The 23,890-nt window shown below is 38.7% G+C and overlaps 1 protein-coding gene across 7 annotated transcripts; it reads left to right on the forward strand.

Annotated features, from left to right (window-relative positions):
• Positions 1 to 4,424: 4,424 nt before the first annotated feature.
• On the forward strand, positions 4,425 to 23,890 carry TRMT10B (tRNA methyltransferase 10B). Of its 7 annotated transcripts, none has more exons than XR_012471341.1 (11): positions 4,425 to 4,613; positions 9,983 to 10,188; positions 11,189 to 11,297; positions 11,741 to 11,865; positions 13,956 to 14,108; positions 15,110 to 15,188; positions 15,904 to 15,971; positions 18,126 to 18,249; positions 19,532 to 19,609; positions 20,796 to 20,938; positions 23,527 to 23,608. XR_012471341.1 is itself a non-coding variant. In XM_074200161.1 (11 exons), exons 2-10 carry the CDS (start codon positions 9,997 to 9,999, stop codon positions 19,716 to 19,718), a joined length of 954 nt encoding a protein of 317 aa, XP_074056262.1. In that variant the 5' UTR covers positions 4,425 to 4,613; positions 9,983 to 9,996; the 3' UTR covers positions 19,719 to 19,767; positions 20,796 to 23,614. The 7 variants fall into 7 exon arrangements, 5 of the variants coding, with proteins under 5 accessions (XP_074056262.1, XP_074056258.1, XP_074056259.1 ...); XR_012471340.1 differs by having other exon boundaries at positions 20,796 to 22,416; positions 23,527 to 23,571; XM_074200161.1 differs by adding an exon at positions 19,693 to 19,767 and having other exon boundaries at positions 20,796 to 23,614.

Below are 23,890 nucleotides of genomic sequence, written 5' to 3' on the forward strand. Positions count from 1 at the left end.
TGTCATGACCAGCAAACAGAAAGACAACCTTTATAGCCTATCCAAAAGCATGATTATTTGGGAGATGGTACAAATTGACAAATTGGACCCAGATTTTAACAGGAAGATGAGAGGAAACTGAATTACTCTCAGGAAAGAGCAAAGTTATTTTTTTAATGAACAAAGAAGCATAGATTTAGAGCTGGAAGGGGGTCTTAGAGTTCATTGAATCCAGCCTCCTCATGACTTACTCATGGTCACACAATTAATATTTTTTTTCTTTTATTAAAGATTTTATTTATTTTGAGTTTTACAATTTTTTTCCCTCAATCTTACTTCCCTCCCCTCACCCTCCCCACAGAAGGCAATTTATCAGTCTTTACATTGTTTCCATGGTATACATTGATCCAAATTGAGTGTGATGAGAGAGAGAAATCATATCCTTAAGGAAGAAACATAAAGTATAAGAGATAGCAAGATCAGACAAAAAAAATCAGGTTTTTTCCTAAATTTAAGGTAATGGTCCTTAGTCTTTGTTCAAACTCCACAGTTGTTTCTCTGGATACAGATGGTGTTCTCCATTGCAGAGAACCCCAAACAATTAATAATTTAGATGGTGCAATGACTAGAACCACAAACCTAGAACAGAAGGATCTGAGTTCAAAATCTAGCCTCAGACACTTATTAGCTATATGACCCGGACCAAGTTATTTAATCCAATGTGCCTCATTTTCCTCCTCTGTAAAATGAGCTGTGAAAGAAATGGCAAATTCTGGAAAGAAATTTGGAACTATACCTAAAGGGCAGTAAAGTTGTGTATAGTCTTTGATCCAGCAATACCACTACTAGGTCTGCATCCCAAATCATTAGGAAAGAGGAAAAGACCCACATATACAAAAGCATTTATAGCAGCTCTTTTTGTAGTGGCAAAGATTGGAAACTGAAAGGATGCTCATCGATTGGGGAATGGCAAAACAAGTTATGGTATATGAATGTGGTAGATTACTATTGTTCTGTAAATCATGAGTGGTCAGACTTCAGAAAAGCCTGGAAAGACTTGTATGAATTAATGCTGAGTGAACAGAATCAAGAGAACACTGTACACATTAATAGCAACATTATAAGATGATCAATTATGACAAACTTAGATCCTCTCAGCGGTGCAGTGACCGACAACAATTCTAAAAGACTTGTGAGGGACAGCTAGGTGGTGTAGTGGACAGAGCACTGGAGTCAGTAGGATTTGAGTTCAAATCTGACCTCAGACACTTAATAATTGCCTAGCTGTGTGACCTTGGGCAAGTCACTTAACCCTATTGCCTTAAATAAATAAACGTTTTAAAAAATGTAAGACGCACATCCAGAGAAAGAAGTATGGACTCTGAATGTAGAACAAAACATACTATGTTCATTTTTTAAAATCTTCTTTTATGTTTTTTCATGGTTTTTCCTCCCTTTAGTTCTACTTCTTCTTTCACAACAGGACTAATAATGCAAGTATGTTTGCATGTGTACAACCTTTATGAGATTGTTCACTTCCATGGGGAGGAAGGAAGAAAGGGAGGATAGTAAAAAAATGTGGAACTAAAAAGCTTATAAAAAAGATGAATTTTGAAAACTATTAGAATAAATATAACAAAAAGATTTAACATAACATAAAAAAAAGAAAAAAGTGGCAAACCATTCCAGTATCTTTGCTAAAAAAAAAACTTCAGGGGCAGCTAGGTGGTGCAGTGGATAGAGCACCAGCCCTGGAATCAGGAGTACCTGAGTTCAAATCTGACCTCAAACACTTAGTAATTACCTTGCTGTGTGGACTTGGGCAAGCCACTTAACCCCATTGCCTTGCAAAAACCTAAACAAAAATAAAAAAAAAAAAACTTCAAATGGAGGGTGTGTGTCACAAAGAGTCAGATATAACTGAAAATAAATTAACAACAACTTCCTATAGTCTGGTTCTTTATACATTTTTAATCTTTATGCCCCCCCCAAACCACTCTCTATCCAATTGCTTCCATGATCCTAAAACTCTCCCATAATAAAACCCCTCTTTTTAAATGCCAGTATTCTATTACTGTTGTTGTAAATGACTGTGAATCGTGAAACACAATAGTCTCCAAAGGATTGAAAATTAGTATCATACAAAGAGAAATGATGAGGGTCAAGGTGGGTATGACTTGGATATAATATATAAAATAAGAAAAATTCAGAGATAATAAATGGCATTAGCAAGAAGTATGATAGGAAAAATGATGGATTTCTTTGGTATTTTCATAGTTTCTGGAGAAATTGAGGAAGCACCTACACACCTTGTATGGACCCTCTGTGGCAAACTTATGGAAGGATATAAACAATTATTACATGGGCTGGGAGGTAGGAATGGATTGAGATTTTCATTACTGATAACTTTCATGTAGACTTGCTAATTGTGGAGAAAACTGAAATTGCTACTCGACGTTTTTTCTCAGATAAATAATAGCCTTTATTCTAAAACCTGATAAAGACAATTCTAAAAATAAAATTGTATGAAAATCTCATATGACTATAGATGTAATTAAACCATTAAAATATAGCAAAAATAGAGATCTCAGAATATTAGGAATGCAAGATTTACTTAATATTAAGAAAATATCTATTGAGAAGAAAAATATAAAGGTCAAATCAATAAATGCAGAAACAACCAATTTCCTTAACTATATAATGGGAAAATTGGACTAGATAACCTCTTAGAGGTATAGTGTATATACATACATATATATATATATATATATATATATATATATATATATATATATATATATTTTAGGTTTTTGCAAGGCAATGGGATTAAGTGGTTTGCCCGAGGCCACACGGCTATGTAATCATTAAGTGTCTGAGGCTGGATTTGCACCCAGGTACTCCTGACTCCAGGGCCGGTGCTCTATCCACTGTGCCACCTAGCCACCCCTGAGGTATAATATTTCAAAGAACAGGGGGCAGTTAGTGGCATAGTAGTTAGAGTGCTGAGTTAGGATACAGAAAGAACTGAATTCAAATTCAACATCAGATACTTGGGGTGGCTAGGTGGCGCAGTGGATAGAGCACCGGCCCTGGAGTCAGGAGGACCTGAGTTCAAATCCAACCTCAGACACTTAATGATTACCTAGCCGTGTGGCCTCGGGCAAGCCACTTAACCCCATTGCCTTGCAAAAACTAAAAAAAAAAAACCCATCAGATACTTACTAGTTGTGTGATCCTGGGCAAGTCACTCAATCCCGTTTGTCTCAGTTTCCTCATCCATAAAATGAGCTGAAGAAGAAAACAAAATGGCAAGTCATTCTGGTTTCTCTGTCAAGAATCCCCCCATAAAATAAAAAAAATTAAAAAAAATTTTTTTTAATTTAAAAAAACCCAGGGGCAGCTAGGTGGCACAGTGGATAGAGCACCAGCCCTGGAGTCAGGAGTACTTGAACTCAAATGTGGTCTCAGACACTTAATAATTACCTAGCTGTGTGGCCTTGGGCAAGTCACTTAACCTCATTAGCCTTGCAAAAACTAAAAAAAAAAAAGAAATGAAGAATGAAACATATATTTTTGAACATAATCAATATGGGGATTTTTTTTTTTCTTGACTAAGCACATTTGTTACAAGGATTTTTTCTTTTTTTTCCCCCCTCAGTTGTGGAGGGCAGTGGGAGAAAAAAATAAATGCTAGTTAATTGTTAAAAAAAAAAAGAAATCATCCTTCAATAACATAAAGTTAAAGAATAAAATAAGTTCTGATTTTTTATAAGGTAAATACATAAAATAATTCTCATTTCTGCCTCCTGACTTTGCAGTCAAAATCCTGCCTCTTCCTAGAAGCCTTTATCCATCCTTCTTTATTGTAGTGCATGCCCTCTGTTGATTATTTGCAATTCATTCTGATATGTATGTATGTATGTATGCATGCATGCATGTATGAATGTGTTTTGGACGTTTATCTTCTCATTCGATTGTGAGTCCCTCGGGGACAGAGAGTATTTAACCTTTCTTAATAAATACTTGTTGACTGACTGCTACTTGTGATGCTGGGAGGGAGATCTCTCATCACCCAATACCATGCAGATTTTAAATGAAACAACAAAACTGCGTGACTTGAATCTGCTCCCTTCTTCATTATGTACTTCTGTAATGCTGCCAAGTTTCTTAGAGTTAAATGCATTTTTATATTTAATGATAATTAATGATGATTTTAAATGATTGTATGTTAAAAACCCTGGGTAAGAAACTGGAATCAGATTTGTCCTCTGTAAAGTGAGGGGAATGATCTCTAAAGTGATGTAAGAGACGGCTCGGACACCTTGTCATTCCACCTCTATGGTGTATTAATTCACCCAGGGTACACAAAGTATAACAAAGACTACATTTTGAACTACAACTCCCAGAATGCACATCGCAGGAGGCACCAGGGAGCGGAAGTGACGCATGGGGAGGAAGTATGGCGGTGATTTGACCGTTGCCGCATCCATGTGTGCGGTGTGCTAGGACCAGTATTACCTGCCTCTGGAGTCTAGAGGCTCCTATGTGCCAGGGCTTACGGACATGTTGATTCCATAGTCTTTCCGTAACCTCGAGAAGACGGATATCAGGCTTGCCTTCCGGTACTACCTCTGGTGAGATAACGGGTGCTGGGAGTTAGGGGAAGTGGGCCGGGCCAAAGGGCGGGCCGGGCGTGGGGGGCGGGGCGGTTGGCCTTTCCGGCTTGGGTGGGTGGGTCACGTGGCCCTCTCCTTGCCCCCCCCCCCGAGCACGTGCTGAAGGATGCTGGCTTGTGTTCCCTCTGGAGGGATGCACGCTTCACACGTGGATGCACGGGGCTGGTGTGAAAAAATAATTTCCCCCAGCTAGATTTGGCATTTAGAGGATATTCGGCCTCCTCTTCGAGCCAAGTACAAACAGTGCTCGGGATGTGAGGAGGCCTTCCTCCCAGGAAGCAGGAGGAGGTGACAACCTTTGTGGTTAGATTAGGGTACAGGTAGTGTGCAAACCCTTTTTTTTTAGCCACTGAGGATGGTTAATGGGTTTTTCCCCCCCTATTCTTTGTTTTTGGATAAATTTGCCTGTGGTTCTCTCCTTCCCTGTGACCAGATTTAGATGATTCCCTCCCATGTAAATTCCAGAGAATAAAATTGTCTAATCTATATTTTTCTGTTATGTTGTCTTAACTCTATATTTTTAAGGGCATTACAATTTTAGGGTTCACAGTAATGTATGTGTGTCCCACACCCCACTCACCAAGTAATTGCTGTTCAATTTCATACTACAAGCAAACCCAGATCATCTGGCTTTCTAGGACTGCCAACTACAGGTCCCAGGGCAAGCCCCACTTGGTCATTCTTTAGGCTCTGATTGGCTCAGACAATGTAAATAGCAATTGTTTTTGTTTTGACCAGAACCTTTGAGAATCATTCTCTCCCAGATTGATTTTTTTTTAAATTAGATAATTAAATTTCTGCTTCATTCTTATCTAGCTTTAAACACTGAATGGACTTGGTCTCAACCAAACTTCTGAGACCTGGAAAAACCTTAGGTTAAAACAGCCAAGGTACCTACTGTAGCCAGGGCCATCTCCAGTCATCCTGATCTCTGGAGAAGAAAGTGAGGTCCCTCATTTAAATCCAATTCATTTGCTTGTCATGGCCTCACTTCCCTAACATCAAGAACAAAGGATTAACCACAACAACCAGAAGTGTGTAGATGTCTGCACACCTATGTACATACACACACACACACCCTCAATATAGTTGTTTGTTATAAAAATAAATATAATAGAATCCCACACATTTATAAAAGACTTTAAGGTTTGAAGAAGGAAAAAGCTACTTATTAAAAAGGAAGGGAGGGGCAGTTAGGTGGTATAGTGGATAGAGCACTGGCCCTGGAGTCAGGAGGACCTGAGTTCAAATGTGGCCTCAGACACTTAATAATTACCTAGCTGTGTGGCCTTGGGCAAGCCACTTAACCCCACTGCCTTGCAAACCCCCCCAAAAAATAAATAAAATGAATGAATAAATAAATAAAATTAAAATGTTAATATATGTTTCTGTATATTTATTAATATAAGTGTGTGTGCAGTACATGTATCCATGTGTATTTATATGTGTATAACCTGTGTTATATTTAACATTTCTATACAATTTATTTTTGAAATATATCTATATTGAGAGTTTATGTGTGTGTAAATATATATGAATGTTTTAAAAATAAATTTTACTGATCTATTTCTCTATTTCTGTCAATATTCATCCCCCAACCTGTCCCAGAGAGTCATCTCATGTAACAAATAACATTTATTCAAAAAGAAAAAAGGGGAAGAGGAAAAAATCAGCAAAATTGATTAATACAGGGGTGGCTAGTTGGCATAGTCAGTAAAGCACTGGCCTTGGAGTCAGGAGTACCTGGGTTCAAATCCGGTCTCAGACACTTAATAATTACCTAGCTGTATGGCCTTGGGCAAGCCACTTAACCCCATTTGCCTTGCAAAAACCTAAAAAAAAAATTGATTAATACATCAAAAAAAATCTGCAAAATGCCACCACTGTGAACCATAACTTAAGCAAAGTAATGGGGGAATCTTATCTCTAATTTGGGGACATATTTGATCTGTATAATTTTACCCTTTTTTAATTTTTTGTGGAGATTCTTGCCCATTTACTTTGAGTTTTTTGTAGTCCTAAAAGCTTCCTCAAGAAGGGAGGAAAGGCAGGAGCAGGGATGGGTGTCACATCCAGCTAGCCCCTAGGGAAAAAAAAAGGAGAGAAAGAGGGGGTGGGCACCCAAAGTGGTATAGGTAGATAGATGTAGATATATGTGTGTGCATATATAGCCTGTACTTGTAAGTACATATCTGTGATAACATGGTACATGGCTGGACATATCTTTTTTTTTTGAATGAACATCTTTTTAATTTTTTTTTTGTTTTTGCAAGGCACTGAGGTTGAGTGACTTGTCCAAGGTCACACAGCTAAGGTAATTATTAAGTGTCTGAGACCAGATTTGAACTCACATCCTCCTGACTCTAGGGCTGGTGCTCTATCCACTGTGCCACCTAGCTGCCCCTAGCTTTATCATTAAGCTCCCACCTTTCTTTGGAGGGGGTGGGGGGGGGTGGAACTGTGGATGTGGAATATTGCCTAAACTGTCAGGCTTGTTGGTAGACATATATTGGTGAGCTCTTCTAAACTTCTAAACTGCTTCCCCCTTCCTTTATTTTTATTTTTATTTTTTTTTTTGTTACAAGGGGTTGTTCGTTAAGAAGAGGCAAAATTGCACGTATTTGATTAGGGAAGGTAGTCAAGTTTTTGACAGTAATGTTCTTTCCTGCTTTGCCTTATATGCCTACTATGGCCAGTTAACAGAATTTTACTGAGCCCATCTTTAACCTGGATATGATGAAACAGAGCAGAGAGGTGCCAGTAATTAAGTAGATGTTTAATGACTTACTTTCTATGTAAGGAGCAGATTGCAGATTGAGATTTTCCTGCCCAAAATTCCAGCTTCCTGTTGTCCAGGCAGTGATTATATCCTGACTCACAAAAGGAAAGGGAGGGGAAGGTGAATCACCTCACGGTAACTTCTAAGACTTGAGCAGTTTCTCATGCAGGACAAAACAAGTGTCAAGTGTCTGAGGGAATTGTTTGGTCTTGGGGGTAGGTGTTTTATGATTTTGCTTAGGTACAGAATGATTTTTCTGATCTACTTCACTTAACATAGGCAAGCACCATTGTCAAGGTTGATTAGCTAACTCAGCTGCATGTAAGTCTGCCTCCCCAGAAATGGGAAAATGGATCTCTAGAAACAAAACTATTGGTAAATTGGTAAATTCATTACACACATCATGCTGATCAATATGAAAATCAAAATTCTCTTTGACAGTCCTTTAGCTGGCTGTATTTGCAAAATAATCTACTTATGAAGGAATGAGGGAAAGATGGGAGGAAGGAATGAAAGAAGGAGGAAAGGAAGGAGAGATGGAGAGATAGAGGGAAGGAAGAAAGAAGGATGAAAGGGAGGGATAGAGTTGAAGACTGGCTTTGGGTAGGGGGACTTAAGGATAGATGAAAGTTGTTTTGTGAAGAATTCATCAATTTTTCTGATGCAGGGAGATAAGAAAGAATCGAATTCACAGGTTATTACAAAAAGTTCATAGGCGGGGCAGCTAGGTGGCGCAGTGGATAAAGCACCGGCCCTAGAGTCAGAGGTACCTGGGTTCAAATCCGGTCTCAGACTAATAATTACCTAGCTGTGTGGCCTTGGGCAAGCCACTTAACCCCATTTGCCTTGCAAAAAACTAAAAAAAAAAAAATTCATAGGTTACTACATAAAGTTTACAAATTAATACAAAAAGTTCACAAATTACTACATAAAGTTCACAGGTTAAGTTCCTTGGAGAAGCAACAAGATGGTGGGTTTCAGCAGAAGTAGGAAGAGGGTGGGAGAGTTTGGGAGTCCTGCTCCCTAGAGCAGGCTTACTGCCCATGGGAAGATAAGCGGGGATGAATAGCAGAGAACACCAGAAGGATAGCCCACTCCCTCAGGGTGGGCTAGTCTGACAGGACAACAAGCATCTCAAATGCAGAAAGATTGAGCAGTAAGGAAAGGTGTAGGAGCAGGAGAGTTTCAGGGATGATGCTTCCCCAGAACAGGCTCCTCAGAGGAGGAGGACAGGGTAGACTTGGAGAGATGTAGGTGGGGGCCAGTAGCTCAGAGAGGTAATGAGAGGTAAGTAGCTGAGGTGGGTCAAAGACTCAATCCTTTCAGACTAAGGTCCAGATCCATTGTTTTATTGATAGGGGCTTGTTTTGTGCCTGGAACCAGCTTTTACTAAAAGTCCATTGACCTCATTTCATAGCTTGGACAATGGTAGTGGGGGGTGGGGGTGTCCAAGGACATGGTCAGTCCAGAGGTAACAGATTATTTATAAAACATTTCTCTTAACATTTCTCCTACTTCAAAGGGAAGAAAGGAAGGAAGGAGTTATTAAGCAATTACTATGTACAAAGAAAGGAGCTCACATTTTAATAAGGGACACTCACTTTTGGAATGTTTCAGCTCTGCTTCAGATGGAAAGGTTCCATGGTACTTAGGGTCCTTCAGCAAAGTCTTTTCTTTCTCGTCATTTCCACTGATACAATCCTGTCATTTTCTGATGTTAAACCAGTTGACAGCGCCAAAGACTTGACAAGAATTTCTTTCCCGTTTTCATCCTGCAGCTTCAGTCTCTGCAGGGGTGACTGCCGGCTGCATCACCACAAGCTTTATTTCCCAGGACATTGGCTGAGGGTTTTAGGTTAGCAACCTCACTCGTCCTGAGGCTTTGGAGTTCAGACTCCTGTGCTACCTCAGTAGGGTCTGAGGAGAGGTGGTGGTCAGCATGTTGCCCCTCTGCTTCAGCTCTGAGTGAGCAGGTGGCTGATATTGGGCCTGGATGACCCGCTTCTTCTCCACAGGAGTTCTCTGTAAAGGCTGACCTGGAAGCAGGATTAAAAGGTCTAAGGGTGGGGTGGGATGGTGCGAGGTACTGGGTGGTATAGTGAACCAAGTGCCAGGCCTGGTGCTGGGAAGACCTGAGTTAGATCCTCCCTTGGCCACTTAGTAGTTGTGTGCTCCATCACTAAACCTTTGTTTGCCTCAGTTTCCTTCACTGTAAAAAGGGGATAATAATACCACCTACCTCCAAGAGTTGTGGTGAGGATCCAATAAAAAAATCATTATAAACTTCTAATCCTAGTGCCCCGCACAAGATCAGCATGACATTTCTATTGGACCATCGCCGGTGCTCCTCAGGCACAGGTGCTTGCTGCTTGTTGGGGGCAGGTTCAGGGAGCAGATGGGGAGGTTAGGGGATGGGCTTGGCTCTCTCCTGGGCAGGGCCTCACTGTATCAGTGAGGCTGGCCATAGTCAGAGATAGGCAGTTCCAGTTCCAACGTTTTTATGTAGTGTCTGAGAAGTTATTCCCTTTCTGCAAACTCTCTTTTGTAGGAAAATCAAGAAGCATGATTAAGGATGTGGAGCACAGATCTGGAGAGTCTTTCCCCCAGGCCGAAAGCCACTTGTTAAATGAGCAAGAAGTCAGCTGGGAAGATGGAGATGAAGAGATAGCCCTTGAAAGTTTCCGGCTTTTGCAGATTGATACTGAGTTTGAGAGTGGAAGAGCCTTGCCTGGGGATGGAGAGATGCTGTGCTCGGTAGGTGCCAGATGTAATCCTTCCACAAGTAAAGAGCCCTTCTCCAGCCCTTGTATTAGTGGAAAGAAAGAGGGAATACTTCCAAATGGACCAGTGAATGGACCTTGATAGTCCTTTTGAGTGAAGGGGGGGGGGACCTTTAATTGAAAAACCTGAACAGACACAGTACAATTCACTAAAAAGTTTGGAAACCTGGGCAGATGCCAGGTGATCCATTTTCAGCCTGAAGAGAAAACCAGCCATGCCTCCCTCACGATTGTCTTGAAACCCATAGTTGACAATCATCAGATATTTAATCTCCTCCTGTGCTAAACACTGAGGATCCAAAGAAAGACAAAAGGCAGTCCCTGCCCTCTACTGAGGAGAAGACTTGCAGACAGCTCAGTGCCATCAAGCTCTAGACAGGAGAACTCCCAAAGGGATCCTGTGCATATCACGGTTGGTCTTCCTCTCTGCAACCTCACTTCTGGCTTTTGATTCATCCAGCCTGGCATTTTGCATGATGGACTCTGCTTAAGAGGTGACAGTGCACATCTTTGTTGAATTCCTTTTCCAATCTTTTTTGAGACAATTGGAATTTAGTGACTAGGTCACACAACTAGTCAATGTCTGAGGCAGAATTTGAACTCAGGTCCTCCTGATTCCAGGGTCCCCACTGCACCTGGCTGCCCCTCCTTTTCCAGTCTCAAACTAATCAGTTGTTCTATATTCAGTTCTAATATTTCTTCTAAGTCTGGATAAAGGTTCCTCTGTAGTAAAATGGTCTACTATTCCTGTCTCCTTGAGGACTTACCTCATTTTGTTGTGTTATTGAAATGCTGAAATTTTCAATATTTGAATACTTGAAATTTTGGTTTTAAATATTGAAATTCAGTATTCTTAAATAACTGAAGTTTAACACTGAACTGCTAACTCTTGTAATCTCTAAACTTTAATAGTTATAACTTGAATGTGTTATTCTTATGAGGTTCTCAAACTTTTTTTTTCTGGATGACATAAGAAAAATGTCTTGCGGAAACAGAAGCACTGGGAAAAGATAGTTGCCGCAAAGAAGAGCAAAAGAAAAGAAGAAAGAGAAAGAAGAAAAGCACAACGTACAGAAAATGCAGGTACCAACAGACTTGACTATGGATATGCTGAGGTTTTCTTTTAATTGAGTGAGTATCTGTGATGGTGACCTCCACACACCCAGTTACTAGATGGTAAACATCATAAATAAGAAAAAAAATTGTCCACATGAATTTGTACCCTGTTTTCTTCTTCTTTTTATGATAGGTAGTATAGAAATAGAAGCAAAGCAACAACTTTACAAGTTATATCAGTAAAATATCTCTTGTCCAATAGGTATCTTTGCTTTTATATTGTGAAACTAATGAAGACTGATGTCCTTTTTTCTATTGATTACCATTCTTGAAGCTACAGTTTCCTTTTATTTATATGTTAAATATGTTGAAATCACTTAACTGAAAAGGAATACTGAGCCCCATTTTCCTTGTTAAATTTTGTTCCATGATAAGAACTTTTTTGCTTTCTCTTTATGGTTGTGTATCAGGTGTGAGCCCTCAGCAGAGCAAACGGGTTTTGAAAGCCATTATGAAAGAGAGGCTTTTGGCAGCCAAAAGTTCAGGACCCAAACTTTGTATAGATTTGAGTATGACCCATCGAATGACTAAGAAGGTAGGCCATATGTTAAAATTAAAATTAATTGTGTTTTTTTTAACTTATGGTTTGGGATATTTTTCTTTTAATTTTGACTGAAAATATCTAGCTTGATTGAAAACAAGTGAAAATCTTTGAAGATTATTTTGGGAGGGAAGATGAATGATGCTTTTCACACAGTCATCACTCAAATGTAATTACTATTTCCTCATGAATTAATGTATGAGTTCTAGGGTAGAGTTAGTGAATGTCCCTTATGAAACCACAACTAGAGAGGAAGAAAACAAAGGAATGGAGAATTGAGAATTACTAAATAGGGCAGCTAGGTGGTGCAGTGAATAGAGCACCAGCCCCAGAGTCAGGAAGATCTCAGTTCAAATCCAGCTTAATCCAATTTAATAAGAACTGTGTGACTTTGGGCAAGTCACTTAATCCCAATGCCTTAAATGAATAATAAAAAAACAGAGAGAGAGAGAGAGAGAGAGAGAGAATTAATACATAAACTACTACTTGAAAATTCTAGCCATCCTTATCATTTTTTTATAGTTTGTATTCATAAGCAAAATTAATGAAGTATCTCAGTAATTTTGTAGGGTGAGAGGGTCCCTATTTCACAGATGAGGTAATTGAGTCTCAAAAAGTCTCAGAAAATTGCTTGGGGTCACATAGGTAGGAGCTGGCAAAGTTAAGGTTTGAATCCAGGTTTTCCCATCTTACTCAAGGCTATATTCCAAAAGGTTAAAGTGGCTGAATGTCTAATTGTTGGATATGTGGGATTTTACTGCACTTTTCAATGTAAAGAAAAGGAAGAGGCTGGAAAATATGCCCTTGGGTCTGATTCAAAGAGAAGGGAAAAATTTAACCACCAAAATCTGTGCTATGAGAAATGTTAGCAGGATATTTTTAGAGGATAGGAATTTACCCAAAATTCAAAGATCTGAGATTAGATCATGTAATCATTAAATCTTAACCAAAGCATAAAACCAAAAACAATTATTAATAGCTTAGGAACTTCTATTTTTGTTGGAGTTACACAGTTTTAATATAATACCTTTCATGGGAAGTCTTTCCCAACCAACCTTCTCTCTGGTAATTATTTTCTTTTTCTCCTATATAGATCTTGTGTGTGTGTGTGTGTGTGTGTGTTTCCTTTATTTGTGAATTCCTTATTTGCAAATTCTCCTGCTCCCTGAAATTCATTTGTAACTCCAAAATCAACTCTCCTGGCACTTTGAAGACATTTGCAGGTGTGTGCAGAGCAGCTAGAAATTTGAGTCGTCCATTGAATACTTCTGACTGAGGCTGAACAAGAAAGGCCTTCTTTTAGCTCTCACACTGTAAACAGGTGTCCTTTTCAAGGTCTATTGAATATCTCATTTTTTGCATTTTTGTGTTTTTTTGTTGGTTTAAAATGACACCAGGTGTAGGGCTGAAGTGCTCCCTAGTATTCCTGAGTGCCTAAAGGCTATGAGATGGCTTATGGAGAAAATATGTGGGTTCACCAAGCTTTGTTCAGGTATTAGCTAATGAGCCAAGAATATGTTACATCCTGAAAATGGAAGGGGAAAATCTCTATGGGAGGCTGCTTCAGAAGTGCTGCAGTCAGTATTGTGCAGAAGCTCCAAGGAACCACACCCTGTATTTCTCCTGGGAGCAGATTGTTCAGGATTCTCTGCTTCTGTGGTTGTGATGACTTCATGGTAATCATCCACCATGATTGATGAGAACCAACTGTATTTATTTGCTTATTGTCTCCCCATTTGTTTGAGCTTTATAAAAGCCTCCCCTCACTCCCTTCAGATGCTTCCTGAATTGAACTGTTGGGATACCACCTGGAAGGGCATTCCAGGCAGAGGGAATGAGGGAAGGTTCTCTGGCTTCTTTTCTATCCAAGTACTCACAGGCCTCTTTGGGCCTGGTTTCTTGCAAATGTGGCTTTACTGCCTGGTAAAAAGTTAAACAGTAACAAATCTTGCGTGAACTCAAATCCTGAACTCCTTGAATGCAAAGAGCCCTAAAAGTACACAGAGTTTTTACAAATAAGTTGTATTTAGATGACTAAGTAACATGACATTTATGCATTAAAAAATGTTATCGTCTCTCTGAAGGAATTGAGCCGACTGGCTGGCCAGATCCGAAGGTTATATGGTTCAAATAAAAAAGCCAAGCAACCATTCTGGATCTGCCTCACTGGATTCACCACTAGTAGTCCTTTATACGAAGAGTGTTTAAGGATGAATGATGGATTCTCTAACTATCTTGTAAGTTTCTTCTTGGAAACTTTCTTTTTAAAAAACATTTATATTCGCCATCTTTGTTTTTATATCACATTCGTTTCCATACATGTACCTTCTTCCTCCCTTGCCCAGCAAACCATTTTTTATAAAAAAGGCATTGAAAGCCTTTCAGCAAAATCAAATAATAGTCTGATAGGAAATGTGATGTTCCTCCACATCACTCACATCCACAAAGAAGGCAGGCATATTTTCTCATCTTATCAGGTCCAAGCTCTTGGGTCTTTATAATCAATGTACGTAGCATTCAGATTGAGTCTTTGTTCTTTCTGCTGACAATATTGCATCAGACCTCTCTGCTATGGACTCACCCCCCATCCTTGTATTTGATCCCTGGGATCAAAGTCCCAGACTCTGAAACACCACCCCCTTGTGTGGTCTTCTTCCCAGTTAGTGTGGAAGTTCCCTGACACTGAAAGTATTTTCCAGAGTACTCTGATAAATTGATTCTGGGATGTTGGTGAAGTAAATATTTGAGACTATCTTTTAAAATTGTTTCAGGTTTGGTGCTGAAGATGAAACATATAATCTTGTCATTATTGTAGGTTAAAGATAGGTTGAAATTTATCAGACTTCAACATTTTCTTAAAATTTTTTCACTGTCAAGAAAAAAAATAAGAATTTAAAAAATTTTAAAAAAATTTTTTCATTGTTTTCACTGTTTGGTAACTTAACAAAATGCTTGAAATTTTGAAATTTTGCTTAATCTAGAACCTGAAAGAAGTAATGTTAAGATTTTTTTTCCTGAAATGTATACCTTTTCTCTTATTCTTTGGGAATTGAGAAGACAGTGGTGCTTTACTGAAACTATTTCAGACTTGACTAGGAGTCAGGAAATCTTTGCCAAGTCTCCAATTTATAAAAAATATCCATGTTTATGTATGTGTAATAACTTTAGACTTTAAGTGTAAAGAAGTCTTCCTGTTGTCTTTGAACTAATAACACACTTAAAATCTTCCATTTTTCAGATCGATACAACAGAAGAAGACTGTCTTAATTTATTTCCTCTGGAAAGCCTTGTGTACTTAACTCCTGATTCAGAACAGGGTTTGTACTCAACTTGTTACCAGACAATACATCTGACAGATCATGCTGTCCTGGCTTCCCACATTCCCTTTTACAAATTCAGATAAATGGAGAAAAATGGGAGGTGTGACAGCAACAAACCATTCATCTTAGCCTTTCCCAACTGATTTCTCTCTCGTACATACATCAGAATGATGATTTTCATAATATATCTTCTACATGTCAGAAAGGAGTGTTCAGAAGGTGGTGGTTCTTTCTCAGTGTTCTACAAATTATGCAGAAACTTCAGCTAGAATCTCTTAGGAGAAAATTTAAAAGCATCTCCATTTCCATATCCAAGCACAAAGACAGGATTTTTAGGAAAGCTGATTTGAGCTCAAGATAAAGAAGAACTTTGTAAGCATAAGAGTGGCCCAGAAGTAAGATGCTCTACACTTTATTAGTGCATTGTCACGATTTATTATTTGATATACTCCAGCAGATTCTCACAGATGCTCTAGATGAAATTCCTGCCTTGAGTTTGAGGTTGGGCTAAATGACCTTTTAAGTTCACTCTTCCAAGCTAAGAGTATATAATGTAAAGTTGGGTTAAATTAATATTTTATTTAGCAATAGGTGACTATCCTTTTACTAGTATCTGAAGAATTTGTCCATACTGGTTTTCCTATTACTAAATATTTGAACTGTTCCATTTAAAAGTTATTATGTGAATTTGACATATTTACTTTATTGTTAGTCCTTGAAGATATTGATCTCGATAAGGTTTATATCATTGGTGGACTTGTGGATGAAAGCATTCAAAAGGTGAGTGGACATTCCAAGATATTAAATTGATTTTTAATAGTTAATAATTAAATTGATATATATATTTCAAAGCTTTTGCCTTATCAACTCACAAAAGGTATATCTAACCCTAGGCAGACAGCTATATATGGTCCTCAAAGCCCATTCATCTGACATTATTACATTTTATTATTATACTCATTGGTAATGTGGATTACATTGTAGTCATAAATAGATATTAGAGGGTCAGCTAGGTGGTGCAGTGGATAGAGCATCAGCCTTGAAGTCAGGAAAACCTGAGTTCAAATCTGACCTCAGACATTTAATATTTGAAATATTAGATTCTATATGCAGATCTTGATAAGTTCTTGTTGGGCAATATGACCCAGAAGAGTTAAAATATTGATCTTACCCATGGTCTAAGAATTTAGAGTGTTATTTTTCATTCATAGCTGACTCTTTGTGACCCCTTTGGGAATTTTCTTGGAAAAGATACTGGAGTGGTTTGTTATTTCCTTCATCTTGTTTTTGACATCTTGAGGCAAATAGAATTAAATGACTTATCCAGGGTCTCATGGTTAGTAAGTTTCTGAGACTGATTTGACTCAGAAGTTGAATCTTTTGGCTTCAGACCTAGGTGCTCTATCCACTGTGCTACCTGAGTTTAGAATAAGAAGCAGAAAAGTATTTCTTTCCTTAACTGGTGACCTCCCTGCAATTCCATTATCCACTTAATCTAGAACAGTCAGAAATCCTGAGTCTACCTGTAAGACCTTGAATCAAGTGGGGTATACATCAAAATGGCAAAAAGAGACTAGTTTCTTCCACTGGCTCTCACTTTCTTTGTGTAAGGACAGTACTGAATTTTACTAAAGCTGGTTTTTTAAAAATTCTTCTGTTCTAATTTATCAAGAGGAAATAGAAAGGTGGGCAGCTAGGTGGCACAGTGGGTAAAGCATCGGCCCTGGAGTCTGGAGGACCTGAATTCAAATCCAGTCTCAGACAATTAATAATTACCTAGCTTGGGCTAGTCATTTAATGTCATTGCCTTGCCAAAAAAAAAAAAGGTCAAATCAAGATATTTCCATATTCCTTTTCCATCTTTGGAAACAAAAGCCAACTCCTTTTCCAAATGTCACTTCCACATGTATAGAGATCAAAAATTTTAATTTTATATAAATTTTATTTATTATTTATAAAATTATTCATAATTTATATAAATTTTATTTTACATAAAATTCTTTTTTAATGGGATTTTGTTTAAATATTTAAGAGGGCTCAGGGACATCAGAACTTGTATGTTATATAGGTTTTTCCTTTTGGTGATGTTTTTGTTAACATGATTAGACTTCTTGCAGAATTTCTGATCACCAAGGGAATTACTGTTTTCCCACATCATTGATATTGGTTCTACTTGAGGAATATGACATTTAGTACAGAGGCTATAACATTGTTTAGAACCTAAAAATGTGCAGCTTTTACAGGTTGCCTTGGCTTCTCATTCAGCAACATGTGAGCAAGCATATTACTGCCTGGGCTAAAGATTTACATATAGCATCCTACCCTGTGCCACACGCTCCTCTACAACTAAATCGCTCAGTTTGACCTAGAAGAAGAGAGGACCTACAAGCTCCCCCCCCCTTTTTTTTTAATTAGCAGAAAATAGACACTGAGTTGTAAATTCCTCCAAAGTAGGACTTGGTGAATTATGTATATGTGTATATGTGCAGGTTAGAATTGTGCCTAGTTTAAGAAGAAAGCCAGGAAGGCATCCTTTGAGCTTGAGCTGTAGTGAATGGATTTTCTTTTTTTTTTCTTTTGCAAGGCAATGGGGTTAAGTGATTTAACACTTCTAAGTGTCTGAGGTGGGATTTGAACTCCTGACTCCAGGGCCAGTGTGTTCTGTTCACCACACCACCTAGCTGCCTCCTAGTACAAGAATTTTCAACATCCATTTTGGTGGCTTGTTACCTTCAGGGAGCTGAGGCTGCTACAGTACTAGCCTCCAAATAAGCAAGGTGTTCTGGATATGGAAATAAAGTCAAATTCAACTCCTTGTTATGTTTTACAAATATTAGTATGGTATTTTTTGTTATTTCCAGAATCTCTAGTGTTCCTGATATCGGTTGGTTACTTATAATTTAACACAATACATTTAAATTGTATGATTTATAGAAGCTGACATATCAGAAGGCTCAAGATAACTCAATCCAGACTGCCCGTCTGCCAATCCAGGAATACATGGTTAAAAATGCCAATGCCAAGAACTACCATTCAGAGATCCTGGCAATCAATCAAGGTGATGATCAAATTACTTATAGATGGTTGTTTTTTCACTTTTGGTTTCAGACAAAGATGCCTGTAGCATTAACAGAGTGTCACATACAGTGAAATTAGTCTGAAAATAGTTCTCAGTATGAGAGGACAAATAGCAGTGCCTAACTTTAACACCCAGGTGTCTCACCTTATCAGGGTATGATACCTTATACTAAGTTGAATTTTCCACATAACTAAAATTTAATCCTTTAAGCACTAAATTTTTTTTTATTTTAACCATAACTGTTAGAAATCTTTGAAGAATATGTTGCATAGTTCCCTGCCTTCTTAATTAAAGTGAATATAAATTCTCTTAAAGATTTCATATCATCATAAATATCAGTGTTGCTCCTGTGTTGTCTATGAGTTGCTTGCCAGGACATAAGGTTGCCCCTGAGCTGCTTTTTGTAACTTGTGTTTCCTCTCTGTGTTGTCACCTGTCACTTCTTTCTGCTTAACATGGCCCTCCTTGTTTCCCAGTCCACCCTTTAATTCATGTCTCTGCCATGATCTCTGAAAGGAGATGACTAAGCTTGTTAGAACTGCCTCAAAATTAGAGAAATCTAGGGGACTTTTCTTCTTATTTAAGTAGACAGACCATGGGGGGGGATTTTGCCATTTTGGGGGGCTATTTTGGGGCCTCTTCTGCTTACATCCTCATTTCAGACTATCCTGTAGTTGAGTTTTCTAGGGAAGTGAAGTGTTAGTGTAATGTGGAGCATGATTTGATATTCATCAAGTAGAATTCATTGCTTTTATTACCATTGTCTACATGCAAAGAATTAGAGCCCCCAAGGTATGTCTTATCAGGGAGCCTTTAAGTAACACACTGCTCAGATTGGGTAAATAATTTTTTGAAAATATATAGAAAGATTATGTTTCCTCTTTGTAACTGTTCATCTTGGGGCAGCTAGATGTTACAGTGGATAGAGTACCAGTCCTGGAATCAGGAGGACCTGAGTTCAAATCATGTACTAGCTGTGTGACCCTGGGCAAGTCACTTAACCCTTGTTGTCTCCCAAAAGAAAAATTTTAAAAAGAAATTGATCAAGGGCAACTCGATGGCGCTATGGAGAGAGTACCAGACTTGGAGTCAGGAGTACCTAAGTTCAATTCGGCCTCAGACACTTAATAATTACCTAGCTGTGTGGCCTTGGGCAAGACACTTAACCTCATTGCCCTGCTAAACCAAAAAAAAAAAAGAAAGAAATTGATCATCTCGCTTTTCTTTGTAGTAATATAACTTATCCTCTGCTTTTTAATAGTGTTTGATATCCTGTCAACATATGTGGAGACTCGAAATTGGCCTGAAGCACTGAAAACAGGAGTTTCTCTTGGAAAAGGTTATGTTATTCCAAATACAGTAGAATGAGAGATGGTATATCTTTTATGAAATGATGTCAGAGATGTTTTTTTCCTCCTCTAGTAATGACTGGAAAGGAGTTATACTAAATCAGCTCCGTCATTATTAAAGGCTATCTGAATTGTTTTACAGTTAAAGGTGAGCTGTTTTCCTTCTAAAGTATCTTATACTTCAGATATTGAAGGCAGGGATTTTTCTGTTTTGCATATATATATCTTCAAGGCTTAACACAGTCCCTTGGACATTAATTTCAAATTCATCATCATCCCTAGAAAGAAATGATGGAAGCTGAATGCAGATTTGAAGCAGTCTATTTTTTTATGTTTTTTCCCCCCTTTTGTTCTGTTTCTTCTTTCTCAATGTGATTAATATGTTTTACATGATTGTACATATTTGACTTAGGGAGAAAGGAGGAAAGGAGAAAATTTAGAACTTAAAATTTTAGGGAAAAAAATGAATGGCTTTTTTTTAATGTTTTTTATGTTTGTTTGTTTTGCAAGGTAAATGGGGTTAAGTAGCTTGCCCAAGGCCACACAGCTAGGTAATTATTAAGTGTCTGAGGCTGGATTTGAATCCAGGTGCTCCTGACTCCAGGGCTAGTGTTTTATCCACTGTGCCACCTAGCAGCCCTGAAAAAAATGAATGTTAGAAAATGTCTTTATATGTAATTCTAAAAATACCATTAAATTAAAAAAATAAATACTTATCAAATTAATTTGAATTTTTGCTTTTATATTCATTTAAATGGTATAAAAATGTTCCCTTTATAATGACATTTGTCATTATGTAAAAGTTTGAAAATTTTGTTTTTCATAGGTGTTTCACAGTTGTTAAACAGATTCCTTAATCATACCTAAAAAATTAGGACCTTAAAAACTTTCTGTGCTAATTCAGTCTAGAGAGCACTGTAGAACCTTCTTCCCATTCTTGTCTCCAAACTCCACTCCTCATAGTTCTCAAGATTTCCACCTTTCTAGTTTCACCATGACAAAGTTTATTTACAACATTTATCCTTGGGAGTTTCATTTGGCTACCTGATTGACTATTTTTTAAAAAGTGACTTCTTGGAGTTTTTCTCAATCCTATCCATATACATTTGTTTTGGTCAGAAATCCTGAGGGTCTTCCCCTCCCAAATTGATTGTTTTGCTTTGTTTTTTTGACTAGATAAAAGAGATCATTCTCTGTTTCCTACCCACCTTTAATCACTGAGTGGACATTGTCTATGTCTCCCACTGTATCTCGGCCCTGATGATCCAGTCATCCTGATCTATATCTTGCCACTAGATGGCTCAGGAGGAGAGAGTGAGGTTAGTGACTTTGCATAATCCTCTCTCACTTAAATCCAATTCACTTTCATGTCAGGGCATCACCTCCCTGATGGCTTGGTCTGCTTTGAGAGCTAAAGACAAACAACCACCACCACCATAAATATAACTTTTAAGTGTGAGCTCAATACCCTTTTGATCCAGCAATACCACTACTGGGTCTATACCCTGAAGAGATGATGAAAAAGAGTAAAAACATCACTTGTACAAAAAATATTCATAGCAGCCCTGTTTGTGGTGGCAAAGAATTGGAAATCAAGTAAATGTCCTTCAATTGGGGAATGGCTTAGCAAACTGTTGTATATGTATGTCATGGAACACTATTGTTCTATTAGAAACCAGGAGGGATGGGAATTCAGGGAAGCCTGGAGATTTGCATGAACTGATGCTGAGTGAGATGAACAGAACCAGAAAAACACTGTATGCTCTAACAGCAACATGGGGATGATGTTCAGCCTTGATGGACTTGCTCATTCCATCAGTGCAACAACCAGGGACAATTTTGGGCTGTCTGCAACGGACAATACCATCTGTATCTAGATAAAGAGTTGTGGAGTTTGAACGAAATTCAAGGACTATTCCCTTTAATTTAGAAAAAAAAACTGATATCTTATTGTCTAATCTTGTTATCTCTTATACTTTATGTTTCTTCCTTAAGGATATGATTTCTCTCTCATCACATTCAATTTGGATCAATGTATACCATGGAAACAATGTAAAGACTGACAGATTGCTTTCTGTGGTGGGGTGGGGGAGGGAAGCAAGATTGGGAGAAAAATTGTAAAACTCAAATAAAATCTTTAATAAATTGTGAGCTCAAATCTATCCTCAGATCCTTAACTATCTGTGTGACCCTTGGCAAGTCACTTAACCCTGTTTCCCTCACTTTCCTCATCTGTAAAATGAGTTGGAGAAGGAAATGATAAACCTCTCCAATGTCTTTGATTAAGAATACCCCAGAAGGGATCATTGAAAGCCCTGAACAGCAATGAATAAAAACATCACTTATGGAAGGAGAATGGTAACTAAGAGGCATCTATCCCTGGTGGCTGGATGGACTCTGTCCTTCAGGTAAGGGAGGCTTAGATCCAGTGGACAGTTTTGGGGAGGCTCTTCCTTGCCAGTTTATCCAGGGCTGGGTGGAATAATCTGTTTCTTTTCTAAAGAGAAATCCTTTCCTTAGGTGAAAGCATTGAGGAACAAAAGTTTTCCCAGCAGATATGATAATGGATTCAGTCATCTGTCTCCTGCCCATCAGCATCACCCTTTAGCATGAGTAATCAGATTTCTGGGACTTCAGTGCATATGTGGCCCATTTGATGTCCTGGGGCTTATTTGTAGCAATACTTTGTTTTGCTGTACTCTGTCTCTTCAGCAAATCAACCCAAAGATGCATTGATTTCCTTTTTGAGAACATTGAGTTTCCAAGAAGAGGAACAAGTACAAAGTGTGACTCTTAGGTATGACTAGTTTTCATAAATAAAAGGTATCAGGATGTTTCTTTCGACTGGATTTTGACCACTTTGAAGATGACACATTGCCCAGAGCACTTTGGGGGAATTGCCTTCCGTGCACGTGTGAGAACATGCCTGGGAGTTCTGACCCCCAGGACATCTGAACAGGCCCTGCTAGAACCTTGCAGTAGGGAACTAACTCAGTGAGACAATTCCAAAGGACATGGTGCCTGCCAACCCTGACCGTATCTGGCTGTCCCTGTCACACCTACACACATGCACAGTGCACATGGAGACTCTGATGACTCTTCCAGCATGGAGGCAGCCAAGATGGATAAGGAGGAGCAGGAGCAGAAAACTGGCTTGTTCATGGTGCCTGCTTCCCCCAGTGGCCTGGCTCAGGGCTGTTCTTTTATCGACTAAATCTCCAGGATGGTCACTCAGAGTCCTGATGGCTCTGTTCCATGGCATGGTGGGGGGAAGAGGAGAAATGAACTAGGCATGGTTTAAGGCTTTATAGGTATCATGTCCCTGCTCCTCACCACAACCCTATAAGATAGGTTCTGTTATCTCAATTTTATAGCTGAGGAAGCTGAGGCAAACAGAGGGGAAGTGACTTGTCTTAAGTTCACACCACTAGTAAGGGCCTGAGGCTGGAAGTCAGGTCTTCCTGATTCCAGGCCTACGGGTCTAATCCACTGGGCCATCAACTGTATTTAAGCTAATAACTGGGAACCTCTGAAGTAGCTTCTCCCAGAGCTGAATGTTCTCCATTCTTTTTTTAAAACTTTAATTTTGGGGCAGCTAGGTGGCACAGTGGATAGAACACTGGCCTTGGAGTCAGGATTACCTGAGTTCAAATCCAGCCTCAGACACTTAATAATTACCTAGCTGTGTGGCCTTGGGCAAGTCACTTAACCCCATTGCCTTGCAAAAACTCAGACTGTGCCCCAAATAGTTTAGCATGATAGTATTCCTTTGCACCCTGGAATGATCTCACCCTTAGGCAAAGGGTATTGCTTAACTAACACCTGGTGTACACTAAGGATTTAGCTCCCTTTATTTCCCAGGGCCATCCATCATACTTTTACTATGCCTGTTCCTTGTCACTAATAGGTATGGCACTGCTGTTCCCATCACAGAAGTCTGGTTCTCTACTCTGCAGAATGGCTACAACCCCCAAGACTGAAGACAGTGACTCTTCTACAGGACCCAAGACCAGCTGTATTATCCCTAGAAATACTAACCCTGAGAACTATCTCAAGAACAATGAATAAGAAGCAACTAGGTGGTGCAATGGAGTCTAAAGGACCTGAGTTCAAATTTAGCCTCAGACTATTGCTTAGCTGTGTAACTTTGGGCAAGTCAATTTAACTATATTGCCTTGTCAAAAAAAATAAACTAAAAAACTAAGTATGATTGCATTGTGGGTGAATCCTTCCATATATTTAAGCTCTCCTTAGGTTGTGTGTGTGTGTGT

Source organism: Macrotis lagotis, chromosome X (genome assembly GCF_037893015.1).
Source record: "Macrotis lagotis isolate mMagLag1 chromosome X, bilby.v1.9.chrom.fasta, whole genome shotgun sequence".
Classification (NCBI taxonomy): domain Eukaryota; kingdom Metazoa; phylum Chordata; class Mammalia; order Peramelemorphia; family Peramelidae; genus Macrotis; species Macrotis lagotis.

What these genes read in the sequence shown, in the direction of transcription:
- TRMT10B (XM_074200157.1), top strand. Translation starts at nt 9,997, where the DNA reads ATGATTAAGGATGTGGAGCACAGATCTGGAGAGTCTTTCCCCCAGGCC. An exon ending in ATGGAGAGATGCTGTGCTCG is followed by an intron (nt 10,189 to 11,188) that starts GTAGGTGCCAGA and finishes GGATGACATAAG; the next exon opens with AAAAATGTCTTGCGGAAACA. An exon ending in AACTCCTGATTCAGAACAGG is followed by an intron (nt 15,189 to 15,903) that starts GTTTGTACTCAA and finishes CTTTATTGTTAG; the next exon opens with TCCTTGAAGATATTGATCTC.